General features: G+C 39.9%; 1 protein-coding gene across 5 annotated transcripts; it reads left to right on the plus strand.

The window, feature by feature from the left end:
- The first annotated feature begins 4033 nt into the window (after positions 1–4033).
- Positions 4034–26916, plus strand: Hsd17b6 (hydroxysteroid 17-beta dehydrogenase 6). Of its 5 annotated transcripts, none has more exons than XM_074083697.1 (5): positions 4036–4229; positions 15368–15689; positions 19457–19715; positions 25450–25670; positions 26190–26916. In XM_074083697.1, exons 2-5 carry the CDS (start codon positions 15377–15379, stop codon positions 26405–26407), a joined length of 1011 nt encoding a protein of 336 aa, XP_073939798.1. In that variant the 5' UTR covers positions 4036–4229; positions 15368–15376; the 3' UTR covers positions 26408–26916. The 5 variants fall into 5 exon arrangements, with proteins under 5 accessions (XP_073939801.1, XP_073939798.1, XP_073939797.1 ...); XM_074083696.1 differs by having other exon boundaries at positions 4036–4227; positions 15363–15689; XM_020163225.2 differs by having other exon boundaries at positions 4039–4229; positions 15363–15689; positions 25507–25670.
- Positions 26917–27903: the final 987 nt, after the last annotated feature.

Below are 27903 nucleotides of genomic sequence, written 5' to 3' on the forward strand. Positions count from 1 at the left end.
AGATCAGTGTTTTCACTTCTGTTCTGTTCTCTTTTCTCTCTCCTTCCCTTCTTCCTCTCTCTCTCTCTCTCTCTCTCTCTGTATGTCTCTCTCTCTCTCAGTGCTGGGGATTGAAACCAAAGTGTTGCCCATGCTGAGCACACACTCTACAGTTGAGCTACACCCTCACTCCAAGATTTCATTCTTTTCTTACAAATGCATAGCATTTCATTGTGTATATGTGCCACATTTTCCTTACCCATTTGTCAGCTGATGGACATTTAGGTTGTTTCCATTCTGTGGCTATTGTAAATAGTATTGCAATAAACATGTGAGTGCAGATGTCTCCAACATATTGATTTCCTTTCCTTTCTAAGTGCTGGAATTACAGGCATGTGCCACCATCCACAGTTTCTTAAGCCCTGAGCTTAAACCGCAGTACTGAAAAAAAAAGTAAAAGTAAAAAATTGAAGGACTGAGAATGTGGCTCAAGTGGTAGAGAGCTTGCCTAGCAAGTACAAAGCCCTGAGTTAGAAACCCAGTACCGCTAAAACAAAACAAAACTCAAACACCCCTAAAATCACTTTATTTTTTGCTCTTGAGTTATTTGAGTTCCTTACATATTCTATTTGAGTTACTTAAATATTTTGGTTATTAATCCTTTGTTGGATGTATGGTTTGCAAATATTTTCTTCCACCCTATAGATTGTCTTTTTACTCCGTTGAGTTTTTTCCTTTATTGTGCAAAAATTTTTTAGCTTGATACAGTTCCATTTGTCTACTTTTGATTTTGTTGCTTATACTTTTGGAGTTTTATCCAAAATATCTTTGCCCACACCAGTACCCTGATGTGTGTCCCCTATGTTTTCTTCTAGTAATTTCATAGTTTTGGTGCTTACATTTGATCATTTTGAGTTGATTTTTGTATTCGGTGAAAGACAGGGATCTAGTTTCATTCTGCATATGGATATCTAGTTTTCTCAGCGCCATTTACTGAAGAGATTGTTCTTTCTCCAATATATGTTCTTGGGACCTTTTTCAAAAGTCAGTTGACTGTAAATAGATGGATTTATTTTTGGGTTCTCACTTCCATTTCATTTACAGTTCTATTTTTATATGTGGTCTGGCCATCATCTGTTTGTATATTTAGTTTCTCAGACAGAACATCCAGGAATACTGAAATATGAATTAGAGGAAGCTTATAACATCATGGAGAGTTTTACAAATATAAAGGAAGACCATTTGCTATTGATGTGCAGATCTGCCGGTCAGTCTTATTGTGTAAAGATACATCTCATTGCAATTAGTCCGGGATGGGCAGTCTGATAGTCACATCTGTGTTGTGTCACTTAAAAACCACCATTTTAATGAATTTTATTTTTACAGTAGTAATAGGAGAGCAAGAAGAGCCTAGAGTCTCTAGTATGCTCCTGCTATCCTAATTCCCAACTCTAGTGGGCAAAGTGGCCAAAATGGGCTCTGGTCATCTGCCATCCTTCACAAAACAGTTGATTTTCCCAACTCCCATTCATCTTATTTGGGTAGGGTGATTTGCATTGCTGAGAGGGGTTGAACTTCAACAATAGTATCAGGAGTTTCGCAAGTGCTGTTTTCTGGAACCAGATCCACCTCCCTCTCCCCTTTGCCTCAGACAGGGTTTTTATGAGATAGGGTTTTACTAGGTAGCCCAGGCTGGTCTTGAAATTAGAAACATCCTGCCTACTGAGTTCTGGGATTACAGGCATGTGCCACCATGCCTAGTTCTCTGAAAGTTTTTTTTTCAGTGTTGGGGATCTAATTCAGGACCTTGTGCATGCTAAGCACAAGTTCTGTATCTAGGCACAAGGCACTTAAGCTATATCCCAAGCCCATCTCCGGGATTTTTTTTTTTTTTTGTGATACTGGGGCTTGAACTCAGGGCTTTGTACTTGCAAAGCAGGCACTCTACTGCTTGAGCCACATCTCCAGTACATTTTGCTCTTGTTATTTTGCTGTTTTTTTTTTTTTTTTTTTGTGGTACTGGGGTTTGAACTCAAGGCCTTATGCTTTCGAGGCAGGCACTTTACTACTTGAGCCACTCCGCCAGATGCTCTGGTTATTTTGGAGTAATAACTGGCTAGCGAGTGCGAGAACCCGAGTACTACCAAAAAATCTATTCCTCATCAGGACTCTGTGTATTAAGTACTAATATTATCCCTACTTTACAGAAGGAGGAAAAGCAGGGAACTTAAGTAAATTTGTCCAAGGTTACTCAGCTAATAAGTGAGAGAGACCTTAAGTGGAGAACCAGCCTGGCTCCAGGGTCTGCCTGCTTAACCCCTAAATTACATGATATCTTCCATAAGGGGTTGTTAGGAGAGCTAAGTGGGATAAATGAAGGCGTACGGTACGCACAGTCCGTAGTCCAGAACCACTCAATGTGGGAAAGCTGCACCTTACGAGCGATCTCTGGCCCAGAGGCCACTGGGAGGCAGCGTTGCCATTCCTTTCCTTTTCTGCTGCGCTTTCACTCACATAGGCGCACAACGCTTTGCTCCTTCAAGGCTACACTGCCTAGTGATACCATCCTCTCCCCTCTTCGGCTGTATCTATCAGCTCCAAGTCTTTCTTCTCAAGTTCTTTGCAGGCTTGGACACCCACCTCATGGACTTCCCTCCAGTTCAATTTCTATTGTTAGTCTACATATTTTTAACATTTGAAAGGGTGATTTATTCTGAATAGGTATGGTTCATTCAGTCCTTCATTTTATTGATTGATTGATTTTAATTTTATTTTTTAATAACATGCATTAATAACATGAGGGAATTTCATTGTGATAATTCCATACATGCTGAGTAAGGTGTACTTTGAACAAGTTCACCCCCTCCATTATATTCCCATCCCTCCACTTTTCCCCCTTTTCAAAAAGTGTTTGGTGGGTTTCATTATGCTATCTTCATATGTATATATGTAGCAGACTTTGGCCCTCTTCACCCCTCAGTATCCTTTCCCATTCCCTGCTGATCCCCCTTAGGCAGTCCCCCAATTTACATTCATGTCCCATCGTCATCATGATCATCACCATTTTAGGTCTAAGTTCTACTAATAAGTGAGAACATGTAATATTTGGCTTTTTGAGCTTGGCTTGTTTCATTCAAGATGATGATCTCCAGTTCTATCCATTTTCCTGCAAATGACATAATTTCACTTTTCTTTATGGCTGAGTAATATTCCATGGCTTATATATATGGATATGTACCATATTTTCTTCTTTGTCCATTCATCAGTGTTGGGCACCTCTGCTGATCCCACAGTTTGGCTATTGTGAACAGAGCTGCAATAAACATAGATATTCAGGTATCTCACTTATATATTGATTCATAGTTCTTTGTATATATGCCCAAGAGTGCTATGGTGGGGTCATAAAGTAGTTCTATTTTTGGTTTTTTGAGGAACCTCCATACTGAGTAATGGTTGCACTAGTTTGCATTCCCACCAACAGTGTATGAAGGGTCCTTTTTCCCTGCATCCTCACCAGCATTTTTTTTCTTTTTTTGGTGGTATGGGGTTTGAGCTCAGGGCCCTGCAACTTGCTAGGCAGGTGCTGTACCACTTAAATCATGCCCCAGCCTTTTTTTGCTTGTAGTTATTTTTCAGATAGGGTCTCATGTTTTTTGCCCAGGGTTGGCAAAATTTTATTATTTAGACAAGGGGTCTAGCTATATATTGTCCAGGCTGGCCTCAATCTTTCGATCCTCCCATCATCCCACTGCAGCCCATTGAGTAACTGGGATTACAGATATGGGCCTCCGTGCCCACCAATCTTTCTTTTGTTTATTTATTCCATAAATAGTTCACGAACACATGCATTATAGTTAATTTTAGATATCAACTTGACTGGATTAAGGAATCCTCAGAGATCTAGGAATACCTACAGAAGCAATTTTTCTGGGTGTGCCTGTGAGGGTGTTGCCAGAGGACCTTGGTGAGTGAGTAGGTGGACCCAATGGGGAAGGTCCGCCCTCCCTGTGGGCGGGCATCATCCAATCAGATAGGGGCCTATAGAGCAAAAAGGTCACAGAAGTAGGCTTTCCAGAGCCTTTGGATTCCAGGACACCTGTGGACCCCTGATTTCTCAGGCCGTTGTCCTTACACTGAGTCAGTTTTCTTGGTTCTGAGGCCTTGGATTTGAACTGAGAAACACTACTGGCATCGCCGGGGCTCCAGTTTGCAGACAGCCTGTTGTGGGACTCCTCAGCCTCTACAATTGTGTGAGCCAATCCCCCAATAAACTTCCTCATGCATCTGTATCTATTTATTCTACTGATTCTGTCTCTCTGGAGAACCCTAATACAGTCTGTGTCAGGCACTTAGATAGGCTCTGTGGAGAAAAAAGAAAAAAAACAATGACATGGTTTTTGCTTACAAGAAAGTTGTAGTTTAGCAAGGGCAATAGGTGCAAATAAATGTAATGAAGTGTTACAGATACATTTTTTTGTGGGGGGGGGGACTAAGGTTTGAACTCAGGGCTTTGCAATTGCAAAGCAGGTGCTCTACCACTTGAGCCACAGCTCCAGTCCATTTTTACTGTGGTTATTTTGGAGATGGAGTCTTGTGAACTATTACCTCTGGCTGGCCTCAAAACATGAGCTTCCCAATCTTAGCCTCCCAAGTGGCAAAGATTACAGTCATGAGCCACTAGCATCTGGCTTACAGATATATTTTTAACCCAGCAGGTTTTTGGCATCAGCATGTTTCTTAAGATGTTGATAAGATTATTATAGGGAACACAGACACAAAAGCATACATGGAATAGCACTTTCAGGAACTGCCAATAGCTCCATATGGCTAGAGCTCACACTCTGAGTGAAGGCAAAGCAAGAGATGGTGCTAAGGGGCCAACTGTGGCCCTAATATTGCATGCCAGGCTAAAGAGTGTGGAAGTTAAAATCATTCATCTTCCACTTTTATTCACCTTTGGTCAAAATAAAAGTAAAATACTGATCATATCAATTTTTTTTTTGTGGCAGCACTGGGGTTTGAACTCAGGGTCTCATGCTTACTGGGCAGGCTCTCTTACCACTTAAGCCACTCCATCAGCCCTTTTTTGTGATTGATTTTTTTGAGCTAGGGTATCACAAACTATTTGTCCAGGGCTGGCTTAGAGCTGTGATCACTGCTTCTGATTTCTGCCTGCTGTGTAGCTAGGATTACAGGTATGAGTCACTGGTGCCTTGCTCCATATTTGATAAGAAGTCTTGAGAGTAAAAACCTTGTTGAAATAAACAAGTCTTTTGGATTTTTTTTCTTTTTTTGTGGCCCTGGGGTTTGAACTCAAGGCCTCCTGCTTTCTAGCAGTCACTCTACTACTTGAGCCACTCTGTTAGCCCTATAAACAAGCCTTTTGAAAACTTAAAGTACTCCTATATGCTAGTTATTTTTTCAATAAGATAAAGGTTTGAGAATGTGTTCTACAGACTCTGGAGCACAATAAAGGGAGACTACTTAGATGGGGCCAAAGTCATATTTCAGTTAAAATATGATAAGCTATATCTCTTGTTATAAACTGTGTCAGAGAAGCAGAGTGCCATCATAATTGTTTAATGATAAAGTTTTAGCTTAATCTCAAAGGAATATTCCCTTCAGCCACAAAGCAAGTGGATGACCACAAAGCCAATTACAACATGTGTTATAGAACACTGCAATTGTTCTTGAATCTGTATAGTTGGTTTGGTATAGGAAATTTAATTTTTAAGCCTAAACTCTAAATTAATCTACCAAGCTTTTAATAAGTAGACTGCATTTGTGTAGGTTCTCTTGTTGTCAAAAACTATGTACTCTTTGAATCTAGCTTTCTGTTTACAGACTGCTTGAAATATAGAATAGGAAGGTGTAAGTCAAAATACAACAAAATACAACTTATTCTTTCACAGGAATTTGGGGAATCCTGGATTTCTTTTCTTTCCTTCTCCTCCTTCCCTCCCCCCTTTTCTCATTTTCTTCCTCCTTCTTTTCTTTTCTTTTTTAAAGACAGGCTCTCACTATGTTGCCCAGGCTGGTCTTGAACTTATGATCCTCCTGCCTCATCCAACTTAGTAATTAGGATTACAGGCACATATCACCTTGCCTGGTCATGGATAGATTTTAATCAACAAAGAAACATAATCAGAGTTGTGTTTTAGAAATAAGCTCCAGAGTTCTATGGAGGGCAAATAGGAGGAGAGAGAGCAACCAGAGGTAGAACAATCTTTGAGACCGTAGTTGGAATCCAGGTGAAAAAATATTCACTGTTTCTAAGGCAGTAATTAGAAATTGAAGGAATGGGGTGGTCGTAATGACTTATGTGAGAGAGGAGGAAAAGGTCTAGGGTGATTCCCAGGTTTTGGACTTGGGTAACTGGATGGGAAGAGGTTGTTTTGCACCTAATAGGCCCTTACTAAGTGTGTTAAGTATTTGTTGACTATGTGTACAGATAGAGAATGCATGTACAGACACGAAAATAAGGAAGAGGGTCAGACTGCAGTGAACCATGATTATTTCAGCTTTGAATATGCTGATTTTGAAGTATTACTATGATACCCCCTAAGCACTTTTTTTTGCTTTTCTTTTCCAGCCCTCACACAGAATGCAAATGTGCAATCTGTTTATACTGTGTATGTATTTATTTGTGAGGCTATATGTTTAGCATCTGTTTTCTCTACCAAAATTGTAAGTTCTAGGCCAGTAGTAGAGTGCTTGCCTAGCATGCACTGAGTTAGAGTCCCAGCACCATGAAGAAACAAACAAACAAGCAAAGACTGCAAGTTCTAAGAGTTCAAATACTATGTTTACTTGACTCACTTCCATTATCTCCAGTAGCTAGTGCAGCCCTAGCACGCAGCAGGGACTTTATGTTTACAGAATGAATGGATGAACCCGGGTGGCAGACTATCTGCTGGATAGCAGATAGTCGGGTATAGGGGTTAGATCTCAGGAGAGAGATCTGGGCTGAAGTCAGTGATTTGGAGTTATTCACATTCAGGCCAGGATGACTGAGGACCACCAAAAAGTATAGTGAGAAGAGAAGAAGCCTGTTCTAGGAAGAGAGAGAGGGGGATAAAGGAGGAGGTGAATTCAACTACAATATATTGTAAGAACTTTGGTAAATGTCACAATGTACTCCCAGTATAACAATAATAATAAAAAATAAAATAAAAGTAAAAACAAAGAGAGAAGAAGGGCCATGATAAAACTCTTAAGAATATTGACTTTAAAACTAGGGAGAGGAAGGGAAGCCAGTGAAGGACAAAAGAAAAAATAGTAATAGAAGGAGAGCTAGAAGAGAGTGATTTCAAGAAGCCAAGGAAAGAGAGAAGAGAGTTGTGAAAGGGCAAATATGATCAATTAAGATGAAGACTGAAGCTGGGCACCGGTGGCTTAGGCCCGTAATTCTAGCTACTCAAAAGGCAGAGATCAGGAGGATCATGGTTTGAAGCCAGCCCAGGCAAATAGTTCAAGAGACCCTATCTCTAAAAAATCCTTCATAAAAAAGGGTTATAGTAGAGTAGCTCAAGGTGAAGGCCCTGAGTTCATGCCCCAGTACTGCAAAAAAAGATGAAGACTGAAGCTATGTACCACAGGTAGTGGCTCACACCTAAAAACCTAGCTACTCAGGACGCAGAGATCAGGAGGGTCGTGTTTTGAGGCCAGTCCCCAGCAAATGGTTCGGGAGACCCTATCCAAAAAAAAAAAAAAAAACCATCACAAAAAATGGTTGGTGGAGTGGCTCAAGGTTTAGGCACTGAGTTCAAACCCCAGTACCACAAAAAAAAAAGATGAAGACTAAAAAGAGCCCATTAGATTTGGCAACCATGCCATGTCATTCATGGTCTTTGCCAGAACTATTTTATGTAACGGTTGGGGCAGACAGAGGGCTACAGAGTCAACAGGCAGTCTCTTGTCCTGTTTTTCTGATCTTGTTTGCTTACTACCCTCACCACACCTCTCATTAACCAAGTTCCCCAAGATAGGAACCTGGCAGTCAGTCTGAGCCTTCTTCCTCTGCCATACTCCCTCATCAAAGTCCTCAATAAGTCCTGTTCATCTAGTTCTAATGTCTCTGGAATATGTTCTCTCCTCTCCATCCCCATTGCCACAGCCCAAGTTTAGATTTTTATTGTCTTTGCTTAGATCCTTGCAATAGACCACTCACTGGTTCCTCCATTCTAGTCTTGCTCTGTCTTTTTCTTTGTAGGGCTATCTTTAAGATACTGCTTAAGATTCCTCAAAGACTTCCAAATTTGAATCTTGACAGGGTGTTTGCTTGGTATCTTTGATTCATCTCCTATCACTTTACCTGAAGCTTGCATTTTATGATATAAAAGTCTTTTATTTTTAGCAGTGTTGAGGATCAAACCTGCCAGGCAAGCCCTCTCCAACAAAGCCATGCCCCAAGCCTTGAAACATGCTTGGCATTCTTCTATGTGTTTGTGGCTTTGAATGTGCTGTTCACAACACCTAGACTGCTATTTTCTTGTGCCTTCTGATTCTTCCTATTAACCTTCACTGTTTTGAAGACTTCACCCTTCTTCCAGGCAGAACTTGTATCTTCTGGTCAAAAAAGTCACAGAAGGAGGTATGGATCAGGTCATAGAATACCTGCTTTGTAAGTATGAAGCCCTGAGTTCAAACTCCAGTCCCATTAAAAAAAAAAGTAAAACAATAAAATAACAAGTATCCTTATACCCAGTACCTAGATTTGAAAAACCTTTACATTTATATATATATATATATATGTATATATATATGAAAAAAAAATATATAAAATACATATATATATATGTATTTTACAGATATAGTTAAAAAGGTCCTTATAAAACCCCTTTTCTCTTCTGAAGGTAATCAGGATGCTAGCATTTCCTGACCTTAGCATTTATGATTCCCAGTCATATTTGTTTACTTTTATATATACATATCTTTTCTAAACAATATATGACACTGTTTTGCAAGTTTATAATGTATATGAATGGAACCATACTTTACATATACAAATGGAATCATACTGTGCTTTACTAACTTGCAATTTTTGCTGTATATTATGACACATTTCTTTTCACTACTGGGAATGGAACCTAGAGTCTCTAACTTGCAAAGCAAGCACTCTACCACTTGAGCCGTGCCCTTAGAAATTTTGTATTTTGTATTTTGAGATAAGGTCTTGCAAAGTTTCCCTGGGCTGGCCTAAACTCACTATCTTCCTGTTTCCGCCTTCTGAATAGCTGGGATTACAGATGTGCTCCACCATATTTGGTTACATAGCACATTTTTTAACAGATGTGTATTCAATTGTACACAGTAAGTGACTTCCCTTGACATTTTCATACATGCACATGATGTATTTTGATCATATTTACGCCCTTTATTACCGTTTTCTTACCTTTTCTCACTCCCTCTTTTCCTTCCCCTTCTATCTCCCTAGTCATCCCAATTTTGCTACTATGAATTTGACTTTCTTGTTTTATTCTGTTTTGTCTTCTCCTAACTTCCACAAATGAGAGAAAACATGGTTTATTTCACTAACATGATGATCTCCAGTTTTATCCACTTTCCAGCAAATGACATGATTTCATTCTTAGTAAAGGCTGAGTAAAAATCCATAATATATATATATCTCACATTTTCTATTATCCATTCACCTGTTGATGGTACTTGGGCTCATTGCCTCTTATTGATCTGTTTAAGTTACTTGTATTTTCTTGGTTCAATTTTGGTAGGTCATAATGTCTAGAAATTTATCCATTTCTTCCAGATTTTCTAATTTATTGGCGTATAAGTTTTCAAACCATTCCTTAATAAGCCTCTGAATTTCAGTGGTATCTGTTATAATGTCAACTTTCTTATCTCTAAGTTTATTAATTTGAGTCCTTCCTTCCTTCCTTCTTTTAGTTTGGCTAAAGGTTTGTCAATCTTGTTTATTCTTTCAAAGGATCAACTCTTTGTTTTATTGATCCTTTGAGTTTCCATTTTGTTGATTCCAGCTCTGATTTTTATTATTTCTTTCCTTTTACTAATTTTGGTTTGGCTCGTTCTTGTTTTTCTAAGACCTTATTTGAGATCTCTCTGATTTTTAAATTTAGACCCTCATAGCTATAAACTTCCACTTTAAAACTACTTTCATTGTATCCCATGGGTTCTGGTATGTGGGATTTTCATTTTCATTTGATTCTAGGTCTTTTTTTCATTTCCCTCCTTTATTTCTTTGATTGTTAGTCTCTATGTGTTTGTATATTTTCTGAAGTTTCTCTTCCTGTTGATTTCTAGTTTTATTCCATTGTGGCATGACAAAAAATATAAGAAGTTATTTCATTTTTCTTATATTTGTTAAGACTTACTTTATGTCCTGAAATGTGGTCTGTTTTGGAGAAAGTTCTATGGGATGCTGAGAAGACTGTGTTTTCTGTGACTTGGAATATTTGGTGGAACATTCTTTTCTCAGTTTGTCCATTTGGCATTATAAAAACCTCCTGTACCTGGATGACCATTTCTTTCTCAGTATTTGGGAAATTTTCTTCTATTATTTTATTTAATATGTTTTCTGTGCCTTTAGTTTATACCTCTTCTCCTTTTTTTATGCCCATGATTCATAGATTTAGTGTTTTAATGGTGTCCCAGAGGCCTTATATGTTCCATTCATACCTTTTTTCATTTATTATTGTCTGAATATTCTAATTCATCTATCTTGTCTTCAAACTCTGAGATTATGTCTTCTACTTGATCCGACCAATTGGTAAGGCTTCCAACCAGGATTTTAAAATTAGATTTATTGAGGTTTTCATTTCCAGAATTTCAATTTGATTTTTCTCAGGATTTCTGTATCTTTACTGAATGCCTCTTTCATATCCTGCATTGTCTTCCTCATTTCATTTTGCTGTTTATTTGCATTCTTTTTGAATTCATTCAGGATTTTTTAAATAATAAAATAAATATTTTTATTATTTATTTATTTTTGTGGTGCTGGGATTTGAACTCGGGGCGTACACCTTGAAAACTCTACCAGCCTTATTTTTGTGATTTTTTTTTTCAAGATAGGATCTTGTGAACTATTTGCCCAGGCTGGTTTAGAACCGTGATATTCCTGATCTCTGTCTCCCGAGTAGCTAGGATTTCAGGCATGAGCCACTAGTGACCAGTTTATTAATAATTTATAATCATTCTTTTGAAATTTTTACCTATGATTTCATTCACTTCCCTATCATTAGAGTACATCATTGATGAGTTATTGACTTTTGGAAGAGTTATGTTGCCTTGATTTTTTTCATATTTCTTGTGTTTCTGCAGTGGGTTTTGAGCACCTGAGGCCAAGTCATTGGAGGTTTTAATCACCAATATTCTTGCAGTTAAAGTATTCTCAGTGTTCAGGCGGGACTGGATAGAGGCAGAATTGAGGTGCAATTTTTTAGTACTGAACTGAATGTGGCTCAGTAGCCAAACATTCATATTCACTTACTGGCGCAGGATACTGGGTACAATCCATAGCACCACTCAAAAAGAGAAAAACTAGATAAAGTCTCTCTCTCTCTGGTTGACAGTACTGAGGTTTGAACTCAGGACCTTATGCTTGCTTGCTAGGTAGGCACTTTCCCACTTGAGCCATGTGTACAGCCCTAAGCTAGAGTCTCTTATAGTTTCTAGTGTATAGGTTGATGCTGTCTGTGGGCTGAGGATGGGGCCCATCAAGGGTCTATTTGTCTGCTTCAGGGATGTATTCACTTTGGAAGCTTCCCTTCTTTGTGTATTGGGAGCAACTGCTAGCTGCAAGGAGCTTTGTAGCCAGTGAGCCAGGCAGATCCCACTCACTCCACTACTCCCTCCCCCCAGTTTGTGCTTCCAGGCGTAGCAAGTGTCTAAGCCTAGAAGTGTCTCCTGAATGAGTCAGAGAGGGGGTAAAGCAAACCAATCATTGAGATTAGCACTGGGGTGGGGGGAGAACTGAAGAAACCCAACACTCTGTCTGTTGGTCTCAGAGCTTTCAGACCCTACTCAGCAGTTAACTGTCCTGTTGTTGGCGGGAAGAGGTTGGGGAAATGGAGTGATCCATATGACCTGGGCTCAGAGCTCTCACTCCTGCCCAACAGCCAACCATATGCAACCAGGTGGCATCTCTCAGAGGCCAAAGCAACACACAGGCTATAGGCTTAGAGTTCTGTTTCTGCAGGGATCCTCAATGGATGGGTCTTGCTTCTCACCACAAAGAGCAGGGCTGCAACCAACCATGCCCTTCACTGCCTGACCTCCGTGCTTGCTTAAAATTCTCAATGATCCACATCACATTCTCTCCCTCTCTGTAACTACCTCTTATGGTTGTCTCCCACTTAGTCACTGTAGCAGGCTGTCTCTAGGGTCCATGAGCTGTGATTGTTCTTTGTTATCAGGTCCCCAGAGAAACTCAGTCTCAAACAATAGGACCCTCTCAAGATGGCACCTAGCTATAGTAGTTCAAGGTATGGGGAATGACAAAATGTCTTTCTTCTCCACTGCTAGCCTGCCACACTGGAAAAATCACTGTCACACCAAATCCCTGTACTGGATTTAAGGCTTGCTAGAACTGTGGGCTTATCTTGTAGCTAGGACTGCCAATTTGTTTTCACCACTGCTGCCTGGTTTACCTTATGGTGTGGTTTTGGCTCCCCCTCCTCCAAGTTGGGGCTGGAGCTGTGGACTGTTTCCTACTTTTCTCTGGATTGCTTTTTTGCTTCTCCATGCTTTTAAGCAGCCTTGTCACCTCTTTTGTAGTTTCCCCTGCTCTTCCTCTCTTTTTGTCTTTGGAATATAGTCTCTCTTTTGTCCCCCTCACCCCATCCCCATCCTCTTCTCATTAATGGAGTCACACAGAAATTTCTAATTCCGCACCCCCCACACCATAGCACATTTTTAAAACCTTTTTTTTTTTTTTTTTTGGTGCTGGGGATTGAACCCAGGGCCTGGTGCATGCTAAGAATGAGTTATACCATTGTTACTCCCCAGCCCTTAAAACATCTTTTATAGGACTTATTACATTAATTCCTGATGGCAGAATTTGTTTTTTCCTTCCTTATTGTCTTTATTAGCTTTAGTATAAGTCCTTGAATTTGGTAGGCATTAAAAATGTCAACACAGAAATATGATTATGGGAAATTTTTTCTTTCATGTGATTTTTAAATTTTTTTTCAAAGTTTTCACAACTGGCTATTTTAAAAATAAAAAACCCAAAAATTTGCCAGGAGCCAAAGACTAATGCCTATAATCTGAGCTACTCAGGAGGCAGCGATCAGGAGGATCGAAGTTGGAAGCCAGCCTAGGCAAATAGTTTGTGAGACCTTATCTCAAAAAAACCCAACACAAAACAGAGGGAGTGATGGTGGAGTGGCTCCAGTGGTAGAGCACCTGAGCTCAAATCCATACTACCAAAAAAAAAAAAAAGTCCAAAAATTTTCCTGTAACCACACAATAACTAAAAGATATATACATATACCCATATGAGACACACAAAAACCTCATGAGGTATATGCAATTACTATATGCCCATTTTTCACATGAGGAAATCAAGGCAAAAATTAAGTGACTTTTTTATGGTCAAACAGATAGTGAATAGTAAAGACAAGATCACATCCATGGTAGTAACCTGCCAAAGCCTCTGCATCTAATCATTATACTACATTACCTCTACTGTATCCTTTTATTTTTTTGTCCGTCTTCCATTAAGACTGGGAATTTAACAATGAATGGACCACGTTTTTTCACTAAGTGTATTAGTGCCTTACACTGTGTCAGAGCAGATGTTTAATTAATGTTTGCAGAATGAACATGATAATGAACCTGAATCTTATTAGAAGAGTACTACTTTCCTAGTGGATAAAGGCTGGAAAAAAAAGAATTAGAGAGAAGCATGTGTAGAGGATACAAAACTTGTACTGCTGTTCATGGTGGCCAGTGCCTGTGGTACCAACCACCTAGGAGGCTGAGGCAAGAGGATTACTTGAGCCCAGGAGTTCAATGCCACCCTGGGCAACACAGTGAGACATTGACTCTTAAAAAACAACAAAAATCTGTATTATGTTGGTTACTACAAGCTGCTTGTTTCAATTAAAGGCTACGGTAGGAGAGAGTATGCTAAGAGAGAAGACTGAGGAAGAAGTTGGACAGTGCTGAGGAGGCCTTCATGCCAAACTAAGGAATTTGAGTTGTGTACACTTACCTCTTGGCAGGCCTTATGGTATATAGATCTTGTCAAGTCTTAGCGGACCCACACTTATCTTTGACCTCCACCAATATCTTTATGAATTATATCACTCAGCCAACATCAATAAATTGACTAAAAATGGTGAATGTTTCTTCATGACTCTATATAGAAATGTAGGCAACTGTGAACACCAATTTTCACAGTGCTTTTGATTGGTCTATATTTATTACTGTGTTGGCTGCAATATCTCCCTCAACTATTGGGTCACCTGACTATTGAGTCTCCTTTATCACACCCATATGTAATCTATCCTCACTGCCACCACGTGACTGATCCTTCTAAGCTAAAATTTGTTCTCCAGTTTAATAACTTATAATAGCACACCCTCATTGCCTAGGTTAATGTTCAAATTCTTAAGTGTGGCCTAAGAGGCTCTTCATGATCCAGCTTTTCACAACCTTATCTCCCATCTCTTCCTCTACAGGTTCTACCTTGCACCCAAGCTGAACTGCTTGTAGCTATCAGGAAGTTTTATGCTGTTCACATCTCCATTCATGTATACATTGTTACTGCCTGGACTGTCCTTACACCCTTGCCCACTTTTTAAACTCTTACCTATCCTATGGAAAGTAGCAGCCACATTGCTGCTTCCTTGAAACCATATCTAACCTTGCCAGGCTATGGGTGGCTCATCCTTCTTTGCAGCCTCACTAGACTGTGCATATAACTTCTGTTGTGGCACCTGTCTCACTGTGTTGCATTGTTTAGCTACCTCTCTGACTCCCCTTTCTTTTGATTTTTTTCTGACTCCCCTTTCTAGACTGTGGCTAAGTAATAGTAATAGTCAACAATACAGTGTCTCCAGCACTATCACAATGCCTGGCACACAGCAAATTCTCAATTAAAAACAATTTTAAAGGAAGGAATAAAATGGAAACTCTTTTCTTTCTTTGTTTCTTTATTTCTCTACTTTTTTTTCTTTTTAATGGTACTGAGAACTAAACCTAGGGCCTCCCACATGCTAAGCAAGTGCTCTACCACTGAGCTATATCTTCAGCCCCTTTTGAAAACTTTATTTTGAGACAAGTCTCACTAAATATTCCAGGCTGGTTTCGAACTTGCAATCCTCTTGCTTCAGCCTCCGTAGTAGATAGAATTACAGGGTGTGCCACCACACTCAGAAAAAGCTGTTCTCTTTCTGTTAAAGGGCAGACCTTCACCATGTGGCTCTACCTGGCAGGCCTTGTGGTCCTGTACCACCTGCTGCGCTGGTACCGGGAGAGGCAGGTGGTGAGCCACCTGCAAGACAAGTACGTCTTCATCACGGGCTGTGACTCAGGCTTTGGGAACCTGCTGGCCAGACAGCTGGACATGAGAGGCATGAGGGTGCTGGCTGCATGTCTGACAGAAAAAGGGGCCGAGCAGCTGAGAAATCAGACATCAGGCAGACTGGAGACAGTTATACTGGATGTCACCAAGACAGAGAGCATCTCTGCAGCCACCCAGTGGGTGAAAGAGCACGTGGGAGACAGAGGTATGAAGAAATACTTTCTCCTTTCACTTACTTAGGCAGGAAAATGCAAGGGTTATTATACTGTGTATATATCAAAAGCAGAGTTAAGCCAGGCGCCGGTGGTTCACACCTGTAATCCCAGCTACTCAGGAGGCAGAGATCAGGAGGATCCCAGTTTGAAGCCAGCAAATAGTTTGGGAGACCCTGTCTCGAAAAAATCCACCACAAAAAAGGGCTAGTGGAGTGGTTAAAGGTGTAGGCCCTGAGTTCAAGCCCCAGTACTGCAAAAAAAAAAAAAAAAAAAAAAAAAGCAGGGTTAAAAGGCTTGGCTTTGTCATTTGAAGGACTATCATGATCCTTTGCAGTGTTTTGTTTCCTTAAAAATGTTTACATGAAGACATGAGCTCCATACATTTGAGGCTATTATCTAATCTTACAAGCAAAATATTTATAAATACAATTTTTTTTGGCAGTACTGGAATTGAACTCAGGGCCTTACACTTACTAGGCTGGTGCTCTCCCATTTGAGCCACATGCAAGCATACACTCTGCCACTGAGTCACACCCGTAACCCCAGACTGAATTTCTTTATTCCACATTTTTCCCCACTGTTTTCGCTATTGAAAATAATATGCACTATTTCCTTTTCTTTAGTGGTTCACCTAGAAATTTTAACTGTTTACTTACTTACCAAGTAAGTAATCATTTTTACCCTTCTGAAGAATCCAGGCCCTTGGCATACTTGATTTCCAATTACCCTTCCTAATATATCTGCCATTGCTGTTGTGTATTTTGGTTCTGTCTTTGACTATAGTATATGACATTTTGTTTTGTTTTATGTTGTCTTTTCAGGCCTCAGGGCTTTGCACTTGCTAGGCAGGCGCTCTACCACTTGAGCCACACCTCCAGTCTCTATGTCATGTCTCTTTAGGTTTAAATTTTATCTGCTACTTTCTTTTTTTTTTTTAAATGATGTCTAGACCATGCAGAAGAGATGAAATATAATTACTTCATCGTAATTTACAACGGCCAAATTGCTACTTTCTTTAAACATTATTTCTTCTTAAATCTTTCATGTAAAATTACCTTTTTCTTTTTTTTTTTAATTTAAATTATATTATTATTGTACTGGGGGTACATTGTGACATTTACAAAAGTTCTTACAATATATCATAGTTGAATTCACCCCCTCCATCATTCTCCTTTATCCCCCCTCCCCCTATTTCTGGATACTTTTTTTTCCTGACTGAATACGTTCCTTAGAATTTAGAATCTAGAAGGTGTTGGGGCAAATTTTCTTTTTCTTTTGTATTTCTTAAAATGTCTTCATTTTGCTCTTATTCTTGAAAGATATTTTTGTTAGATATGCAGTTTTAAGTTTATAATTATTTTTTTCAGAATACTGAAGATTCCATTCCGTTGTTATCTGTTTTTGTTAAGTCAGTTGTCAGACTATTTTTCCTTTGAAAATAATTTTTTCTTTTCTTCTTTTTTTTTGGCAGCACTGGGGTTTGAACTCAGGGCCTTGCACTTGCTGCTTAAGTCCCTCCATCAGCCCTTTTTTTGTGATTTTTTTCCAAGATAGGGTCTTGAGAACTGATTGACGGGGGTTGATTTTGAACCACAGTTCTCCTCATCTCTGTCCCCTAAGTAGCTAGGATTACAGGTGTTAGTTGCTGACTCCTGTCTGAAAAAATCTTTTCTTTTCATCTACTTAAGGATGTTCTCTTTCTTTGATCTTTAAGTTTTATTTTGGTATCCCCACATGTGGATTTCTTTATTTATTCTGATTGGGATTCTTTTTTTTTTTTCTGTCTTCTTGAATCTTTGGATAATTGTTTTTCATCAGCTCTAGAAAATTCTCAGAGATTAGTTCCTTGAATATTGACTTGATTCCATGTTGTTTCTCTTTTCTTTCTGGATCTGATTAATTAGATGTTTTTACTTTGTCCTTGCCTCCTTTTCCTTTCACATCTTTATCTCTTTTTTCTTTGTGTTATATGCTGCATATTTTCCTTTTTCTATCTCCAGTTGACTACTATCTCTTTTCTGCGCTATCTGCTATTCCGTCTGCCCACCAAATTTTAAAACTTCAGTTGTTGTACCTTTTATTTCCAGAGGTGTACCTTTTTTTTTTTTTTTTGGCAGTACCAGGGATCGAACTCAGGGCCTTGTGCACACTCAACCACTGAGATACATCCCCATTCCCTCTACTTAGTCCTTATGCAAATCTGCTTGATCAATTTTACAGTATTTTGTCTTTATTAATATTTTGAATCCCTTCTCTTACAATTATATTTAGCATACTGCTTTTAATCTAATATTTCTTGTAATTCTAGTATAGAAAGTCTTTGTGAGTGCTGCCAATTACCAATTACTTCTGCTGGTTCTTACACAGGGTTTTTTTTTTTTTTTGTGGGACTGGGATTTGAACTCAGGGCTTTTCACTTGCAAGCAGGCACTCTACCTCTTGAGCCACACCTCCAGTCCATTTTGCTCTGTTTATTTTGGAGATGGGTTCTCTCCAACTTTTTGCTCAGGCTGGTCTTGAACCAAGATCCCCCAGATCTCTGCCTCCCAGGTAGCTAGGATTACTGGTGCCCTGCTGGTTTGTTTTTTTTTGTGTTTATATTTTCATGACAACAAGGTGCTACTTTTCCTAGTAGCTCTCTGATGGTTTCTTGAGACCTAAGATAGATTCCTCCAAAGAGTATCTGTGTTTGTTTGTCAGATGCCTGAGAGCATTCAGACCCCATGGACATCTTAAAATAATTCTCGGCTGATTATTTCCCCATTTCTCCAACCTCAAAGTTAAAGCCAAATAATTTAACTTCTGATCTTTTTGAGGACTTAACTAGCTTAAAGTGATAGAAGAGCCCCTTAGGATCATAGTTTAATTAAGAGAGTGTCTTTTATTAGACTCTTTACATTTGGTGAGCCCCAAACTTCTCTTCTTTTGTTTGTTAATTTGTTTGAGGCTACATATACTGAAGTTCAAATTCACAATGGTTGGCAGATTCCCTCAAATAAAAAAAAAATAGCAATTCAGCTACATGGGAGGCAGGGATAGGAGGATCAACGTTCAAGGTCAGCTCTGCAAAAAAGTTGGTGAGACACTATCTCAGAAAAACAAAACAGATGTGGTGGTTCATGCCTGTAATCCCAGTTAGGTGGTGGTGGTGTGGTGAAGGTAGGAGGATGTCAGTCTGAGTCCAGCCCCAGACAAAAGTGCCAGACCCTATCAGAAAAATAAAATAAACCAAAATGAACTGGGTGCCAGTGGCTCACACCTATAATCCTAACTATTCAGGAGGCAGAGATCAGGAGGATCATGGTTCAAAGGCAGCCTAGGCAAATAGTTCTCCAGACCCTATCTCGAAAACACCCATCACAGAAAAGGGCTGGTAGAGTGGCTCAATTTGTAGGCCCTGAGTTCAAACCCCAGTACCACAATAAATAAATAAATAAATAAATAAATAAAGCAAAAAGGGCTGGGGGTGAGGCTCAAGTGCCTAGCAAGCACAAGGTCCTGAGTTCAAATCCCAGTACTGCCAAAAAATAGAAAACAAAGCAACAACTGCACACACACAAAAAGTTAGCAATCAACTAGTTTTTGTCCTTTTTTTTTTTTAACTTCGGGTTAACTGATAGATACATTTAAAAGCATTAAAAATATTTTTTCTGGGGGGGGAAGAAAAAAATATATATTTTCTAGCATGATTGTTTGTTTTTAGCAGGAAAATTAGTCAAAGTAAACAGTTGTCCTGAGTTGAGTTTTGTTGTTTTAGGACTCTGGGGCTTGGTCAACAATGCAGGCATTTACCTCTCCTGTGGCTACCTCGAGTGGCAGAAGATGGAGGACTGTGTGAGCATCGTCAACGTGAATCTCATTGGTTTGATCCAGATGACCTTGAGCATGCTCCCCTTGGTGAGGAGCGCAAGGGGGAGGGTTGTCAATGTCTCTAGTGTTCTGGGAAGACTTGCTTGCTTCGGAGGATTCTATGCTGTCTCCAAGTATGGAGTAGAAGCCTTTTCGGATACACTGAGGTAATTCTCTCTCACTGTCTTTTTTTTTTTTTTTTTTTTATGAGACTGGGGTTTGAACTCAGGGCTTTGCACTTGCAAAGCAAGCACTCTACTGCTTGAGCCACCCCCCCCAGTCCATTTTTTTTCTGGTTATTGTGGAGATAGGGGTCTTACGAACTATTTTGGCAGGTTGGCCTCAAACCTTGATCTTCCCAATATCAGCCTCCCAAGTAGCTAAGATTACAGTGAGCCAGAGTTACCCGACTGAGGCGATTCTCCTAAGGTAAAATCAAAACAACTAATGACCATTATGTCTTAGGCGTGTTGCTACTTGCTTTTGCCTTCCTTATCTTATTCCATCACTCCCCAAATCTTGATAGGTAGATATTATTACTAGTTCATGGAAACTGAGGTTTAAATTTAAGTACCTTTTCCAAAGTTCACCTGCCACAGTCAAGAATTGTCAGAACTGTGTTTTGACATGAGGTTTTTTTTATCTCCTGTCACCATATCACACTTGAATTCGCAAGATTTATCTTTGATAAAAAAAAAAAAAAGATTTTTCTTGGATAAAATTTCATTTCTGAGGAGAATCTGACTTTCTTTTTTTCCTGAAAGAGGACTTGTCCCTGTTTCTTGACAGTGACTCTCTTTCTAACTGGTTCCAGCCCTGCCTTTGATGGGGCCTGGCTTTTGTTCATGTGCTATTTCAGCTTCTGTCCCTACTATCAGTGGATTCCTTCTCTTCAGAGGTCCCTTATATTTTAATTTCTGAGAGAGAATCCTATAGACTGGATTAATTTTTTTTTCCCTATGGTGCTAGGAATTGAACCCAAGACCTTACACATGCTAGGCAAGCGCTCTACCACTGAGCCACAAGGTGATACCACATTATGTGACATTTTGGTGTACTTATTATGTGTCAGGCATTATTGTAAGTACTTTGCATCTATTAAGTCACTTACCTTTCTCTCTCTCTCTTTCTCTCTCTCTCTCTCTCTTTCTTTCTCCTTTCTCTCCCTTCCTCCCTTCCTTCCTCCCTTGCTAGGCAAACACTCTATCACCGAACTATACCTCCAACCCCTAATCATTTAATTATTATGACAACTCAGTGAGAGAAGGTGTTACTTTATTTATTTATTTTTTTTCTTCTTTTTCTTTTTTTTTTTTTTTTCATTTTTCTTTTATTATTCATATGTGCATACAAGGATTGGTTTATTTCTCCCCCCTGCCCCCACCCCCTCCCTTACCACCCACTCCACCCCCTCCCGCTCCCCCCCTCAATACCCAGCAGAAACTATTTTGCCCTTATCTCTAATTTTGTTGTAGAGAGAGTATAAGCAATAATAGGAAGGAACAAGGGGTTTTGCTGGTTGAGATAAGGATAGCTATACAGGGCATTGACTCACATTGATTTCCTGTGCGTGGGTGTTACCTTCTAGGTTAATTCTTTTTAATCTAACCTTTTCTCTAGTTCCTGGTCCCCTTTTCCTATTGGCCTCAGTTGCTTTAAGGTATCTGCTTTAGTTTCTCTGCATTAAGGGCAACAAATGCTAGCTAGTTTTTTAGGTGTCTTACCTATCCTCACCCCTCCCTTGTGTGCTCTCGCTTTTATCATGTGCTCAAAGTCCAATCCCCTTGTTGTGTTTGCCCTGATCTAATGTCCACATATGAGGGAGAACATACGATTTTTGGTCTTTTGAGCCAGGCTAACCTCACTCAGAATGATGTTCTCCAATTCCATCCATTTACCAGCGAATGATAACATTTCGTTCTTCTTCATGGCTGCATAAAATTCCATTGTGTATAGATACCACATTTTCTTAATCCATTCGTCAGTGCTGGGGCATCTTGGCTGTTTCCATAACTTGGCTATTGTGAATAGTGCCGCAATAAACATGGATGTGCAGGTGCCTCTGGAGTAACAGTCTTTTGGGTATATCCCCAAGAGTGGTATTGCTGGATCAAATGGTAGATCGATGTCCAGCTTTTTAAGTAGCCTCCAAATTTTTTTCCAGAGTGGTTGTACTAGTCTACATTCCCACCAACAGTGTAAGAGGGTTCCTTTTTCCCCGCATCCTCGCCAACACCTGTTGTTGGTGGTGTTGCTGATGATGGCTATTCTAACAGGGGTGAGGTGGAATCTTAGTGTGGTTTTAATTTGCATTTAGAAGGTATTACTTTAATCCATAGTATACATCTGAGAAACTGAGGCGGAGAGATTTAGTAACTTAGCTATGTCATATATAACAGACAGAGCCACTGTCCAGCCCTAAGAGGGGCTCTCTTCCAATTAAGTACCTGCCCTGGTCCAATCAGTAGGCATGAGGGTTTAATCACTGGGTACAACATATTCTCTGTAGGAGGGGTTGACCTTGGGCAGTTTTACTTGGAAATAAGTTCTGAATATTACAGGTACTGTATATTAGAGATTAGCTTCCTATGGCTACTGTAATAAACTATCACAGTAACGTCTGGTATATGGTGTCCTAACATATTTATTTCTTCACAGTTCTGGAGGTCTGAAGATGAAATCAGTATCACTAGACCAAAATTAAGATTTTTAACAGGATCACATTCCTTTGGAGGGCTGTAGGGAAGAATCTGTGACTTGCCTCTTCCAGTTTGTCTGCTAGCATTCTTAACATTCTTTGGCTTGTGGCTATATCACTCCAGTTTCTGACTCCATGGTCATATTGCTGCTTTCTCTTTTGCAGTAGCCAAATGTGCCTCTCTCTCTCTCTCTCTTTTTTTCTTTTTTTGTGGTATTGGGCTTGAACTCAGGGCCTACACCTTGAGCCACTCCACCAGCCCTTTTTTGTTGGGTTTTTTCAAGATAGGGTCTTGGGAACTATTTCCCCAGGCTGGCTTTGAACCATGATCTACCTTATCTCTGCCTCCTGAGTAGCTAGGATTGCAGGTGTGAGCCATTGGTGCCTGGCTAGGTTTGTTTTCAATTTTTTCCCTTTTTTTTTTGATAGTACTGGGGTTTGAACTCAGGGCCTTAAGCTTACCAGGCAAGTGCTTTGTCACTTGAGTGACACCTCCAGCCCCCTACTTCTCTTATGAGGATAGCTGTGATTGCATTTAGGATCCACTGAGATGATTCAGATAATCTTCTTTGGATCTCAAGATCTTAATCACATCTGAAAAGTCTTTGCACAAAGGTAGTATTTACTGGTTCTAGGAATTAGAACCTGATATCTTTGGGGACTCTTATTTAGTCTAGCATATACCATGATTGTTATTTGTCTATTTCATTGTGCATATTATATTATATGCCTAGGAGGGAAACAAAATAGCCAAGGAAATTTACAAGAGTTGTTTCCATGTGGCAGACCTGGCTTCTTGCCTATCCGATGTCCTATCTACCACACAGGGCTGCTTCCCACTGAGTTGCCACTACCTAGGACTGGTCTCTTGGGTTCTTTGACTCATTTTGTACCAAGAGAAAAATTTATCTTTTCAGAATTCAAATGACTATAAATAGTCATTTGAATTAAATAGTCATTTGAATTAAAATTCCTTTAGAAAATTCAAGTTCACCTTAGTTGTGCTAAGCATGTGAAGGGAAAGGAAGTTTTGGCCTACATTTGGATTGTTCGGGAAGGGGCCCTGTGGATGGGGACTCCAGCAAGTGAGGTGGAGCCCCAGCCACTTACAGACTTGGAACAGATAGATATAGGGGAGCGGGTTTGGAAGGGAAACCCCACTGGGGGGGAAAATTCTCCTGAATGGAGAAGCTATAGGAGATAAGTAAGTGGTAATTAGGTAGATAAGTTGCTCAGCTCTGGACCCCCTGGTAAAGTGGTGGCTTGTCATTTCCTTGAGGCTAGATGTGGTCCTTCTAGTGGGGTGTCAGTAAGCTGCCAGCAAGAATGGGGATCCAATCCTAACATGGCTTCTTTTTGTTCACCCTGACAGTGGGAACTCCAAGGAGAAGTGAAATTTAGAGAAGAAGGGTCACCTCTGGCTTGCCTGGCCCCTGACTGTTCCCCAGTACACATGAGCCCTTGGGGACTCTTTCTCCAAAGCTTACACAGAAGGTTTTAGGTGTAAGTTTGATAATGACAGCTTTTCTTGTGGTTCTTAAACTCTAACATGCCTCAGAGTTACCAGGAGGGCCTGTAAAAAACAGATAGTTGGGCCTCATCTCCAGACTTTCAGATTTAGTAAGTTTAACAAGGGCCTAATAAGTTGCATTTCTAACAAATGCCAAGGTGTTGATGTTCTCGGCCCAGGGTCTACACTGTGAGAACCACTTTTCGTGAACCATTATTTCTCATGGACGTCAGCTTGGGCTTTATCTTCTCCAGCAAGGCAGCCTAAAATTTAGGGACACCCATCACCCCTATCCCTAGAGCACAGAGAGTCTACCTGTGCATGGTGCATGGTGCCATCTTACTTCACTAGGCAGCACTTAGTACAGAACCTAGCACAGAGTCAGTCTCTGATGAGTTTTTTGGAACTGTTTTTTAAACTAACCTAAATAACTAACTGAAATGTCTTCTCCTCACTGAAGTTGGACTCTCTTGGAAAATCTGCATCTCCTCTTCTTCTTTTCCTCCTCCTCTCCCTTATCCTCCTTATCCTCTTCCTCCTCCTCTTCCTTGTTCTTCCTCTTCATGCTGAGTGTTGAACCCAGTTACACCTGGCCCTTAAAATTCTTTTGAGTTGTATTGCAGCTCTGTGCTTACTTATTGGACTTTTCCACTGTGAGTTTTTTGAGAGAGAAACTGAGTCTCAATCTGCTGAGACTGTGCACTTAAGACATTTAACACAGTCCCTGTCCTAATAAATGTTAATTTTCTTTATTATTTGTTTTCCTCACACCTCCAGTGTCTAGCGTACTGTAGATACTTAATAACTCTTTGTTAAAAGAGTGGATATAGCAATATTATGGATATCTTTGGAGTGAAGTATTTTCCGTGGACATGTTTTATAGCTGTTTTAAAAAAGAAGGGATAATGAATCCAGAGGTTGGAATGAAATACAGAAACCTAATCCTGAAACCTGGGGGATCTCTGGACGGCATGGACATGCTCCAGAATTTCTTGAAACGCGAGCCAAACCAAAAAGCGTTCCTAATGAGTCGAGGCCTGTACGCTCCGTAAACTGGGGATCTCTGGCTGTGGTCCACGTCTGGAGGAGGAGTCCACCGCACCAGGCGGGACCCGCCTGGAAACCGAAGCGAACTTTGCAAATGAAAACTTAGATTTCTATTGACTTGCTTTTGCTTTTTAATTTAAAAATTATACAGATGTAAATGGAATTATAAATACTGTGACCTAAGAGAAGATCCACTAGAAGATAATTGTACTATAAAATTTCATAAAAATGAATTTGATTTCTTTTGAAAAAAATAAAAATAAAAAAATAAAAGAGTGGATGTAGCTGGGTGCCGGTGACTCAGCCTGTAATCCTAGCTACTCAGGAGGCAGAGATCAGGAGGATCACGGTTTGAAGCCAGCCAGGACAAATAGTTCAGGAGACCCTATCTCAAAAAAACCCTTCACAAAAAGGGCTGGTGGAGTGGCTCAAAGTGTAGGCCCTGAGTTCAAACCTCACTACTGCAAAAATAAATAAATAAATAAAAGGGGTGAATGTAGATGAATGGTTATGGTGATTGGTGTGATTATGTCCAAATTATTCAATTTAGGGATGTTAAATTTTTTTCCTATTTCTTTATTCTTTAAAATATTCATTAAAGTTTTTTTTTTTTATATTCTTTGTTTTGTGTTTTCTTCCATGAGAGCATTGAAATAGTGATATCTTTCCATCAAAGGACTCAACTTGAAGGGTTTTATTTCAGGCGTGAGATTGGAGATTTTGGGGTGAAAGTCAGCATAATTACACCTGGTGCCTTCAGAACTGGAGAAACAAATTTGAAGTTGTCCATAGAGAAAATGAAGCAAGACTGGGAAGAAACCCCTGCACATATCAAGGCGGCGTATGGACAACGGTTATTTGATACCTGTAAGCTTTTTTTCTTTTCTTCTTGTGTAAGAAAAGGAAAGAGGATTGGAGAATGACTGCCAGCTCCTCCAAGCACAAAGCTTCCGGACCAGTTTTCACATGCTTAAAGACATGGGACTTCTGGGTCTTGAGAGAACGACACCCCCCTTGATAGTTTGGCAGGGCTGTTGTAAGATGTCTGCCTGACTTAAGTGCAAAAGACCTGACCACAAACTCTGTTTGTCAATGTGACAGGAGGGACGGTGTAGTCAGGGAGAGGTAAGTTGCTGAGGACCAGGTTTACAGGGCTCTACTGGCCATGGGTGGGGACTAGGCCTGGGCAGGTACAGGCCACAGTAGCCACTTGGAGGTGAGTCATCCAGTTTCTTGTAAGAACTATCATTTTGGAAAGCACAGGTCTGGATCATCCTAGTTGTTATAGAAATTAAATGGGGTTAGACTGCTGTGATTAGCAACGAGATCTTAAAATCACAATATAAGGACTAAGTTTGCTGACCTTGTTACCCTTCTTTTAAACAGTTTGCAGCACTGCCAAAGAAAGACTGGCGAATTGTTCCATAGACCTGAACCTGGTCACTGACTGCATGGAACATGCTGTGACTTCGGTGCACCCACGTACTCGGTACATAGCTGGCTGGGATGCTCACCTCTTCTTCATCCCTCTCTCTTATCTACCTACAGCACTGGCAGACTACATATTGCATTTATATAGCCCCAGACCAGCCCACGTGGTCTAAAGAAAACTGGTTTAATGGCTCTCAGAATGAAGAACTCAAAAAAATTGTAGCTCTACCACTTGAGCCATACTCCCATCCCTTGATGTCATTTCTTTGTGCATGTAAATAATTCTGTGCTGTGATAATCTCTTTAATTTAATTTAATTTTTGGTGGGACTGGGGTTTGAACTCAGGGCTTTGCACCTACAGAGTAGGTGCTCTACCATTTGAGCCATACCTCCAGTCCGTTTTGCTCTGCATGATTTTGGAGATGGGGTTTCATGAACTATTTCATGAACTATTTGTCCTCAAACCATGATCCTTCCAATTTCAGCCTCCCAAATAGTTAGGATTACAGACATGAGCCACTGTTGCCTGGCTTGTGATAAACTCTTGTTCAGGGATTACTGAGAATCTACCACAAGAACCACTTTGCCAGCCCACTGCTATATGGTATAAACAAAACTTTGATCTTGCTGTTAATCTGTTAATTAAATCTCTAAGTAATTAAATTCTTATCTGTATGAAAAGCTGTGTCTAAGAGTTTTTTTTTTTTTTTTTGATATGGATATTGCTATTCTACACAGGCTGGTCTCGAACTCTTTATTTATTTATTATTTATTTTTTAGGCTTAAAAAGTTTTTTATTTTATCATTTTTAGTTTACTCACATATGTGTACATTGTTTGGGCCATCTCCCCCTTTCTGTGCCCCCCACCCCCCTCCCCAGACTAGAACTCTTGAGCTCAAGCGATTCTGCTGCCTCAGCCTCCTGAATAGCTGCGCATGTGCCGCCATGCCCAGTTTATCTGAGATAGATTATTAAGAAAAGGTATGTAGAAGCTTATAGAATATGAAACCTTTGCAAATATAAATTTGTGTATATACAGATATATGCATGCATGTACACAGATATGTACACATAAGAGAAATAATATCAATTGGTTTTTATATTAGGGATGGACCTATACTTTCTGTATTGCATTTTCATAATGTTTGAATTTCCTTTTTGCTTTTTCTTTTCTTTTTTGCAGTACTGGGGATTGAACTCGGGGTCTTGCACTTACTAAACAAGTACTTTAGCACTAGAGCCATATCCCCACTCCTTTTTCTTCTTACTTCTTTTTTCAGATAGGGTCTCATGTTTTGCCTGGGCTGGCCTCAGACCTCAATCTTCCTGTCTCTGACTCCTGAGTAACTGAAATTACAGCATGCACCACTATGCCCATCTGTAATATTTGAGTTTTCTATAACTTGTGTTATAGAAATTTATGATGGGAATATTTATATTTAAAATATTTCTGGCAGCCAGAAAACCAGGTCATTAATCTGTGTGATGGGCTCCTTGTTTTTAGGGAGCAGGGGAACAACACTTGGGGTAGATGATGGGGTGAGAATTGTGAAGGACACGACCCAAAGCCTCTGTAATACCTTAAGGGCCAGGTCAATGTTTGTGTCACCTATACAGCTTATTGTAAGAGCAACAAGCAAACAGCTCTCTACATTGTCATTTTTACT

This window comes from Castor canadensis, chromosome 8, assembly GCF_047511655.1.
Source record: "Castor canadensis chromosome 8, mCasCan1.hap1v2, whole genome shotgun sequence".
NCBI classification, from domain to species: domain Eukaryota; kingdom Metazoa; phylum Chordata; class Mammalia; order Rodentia; family Castoridae; genus Castor; species Castor canadensis.

Bases quoted from the DNA above. Each gene is read 5' to 3' on its own strand.
- Hsd17b6 (XM_074083697.1), top strand. From the start codon at position 15,377: ATGTGGCTCTACCTGGCAGGCCTTGTGGTCCTGTACCACCTGCTGCGC. The intron at 15,690-19,456 runs GTATGAAGAAAT...TTGTTGTTTTAG, and splicing joins AGAGCACGTGGGAGACAGAG to GACTCTGGGGCTTGGTCAAC. The intron at 25,671-26,189 runs GTAAGCTTTTTT...TCTTTTAAACAG, and splicing joins ACAACGGTTATTTGATACCT to TTTGCAGCACTGCCAAAGAA.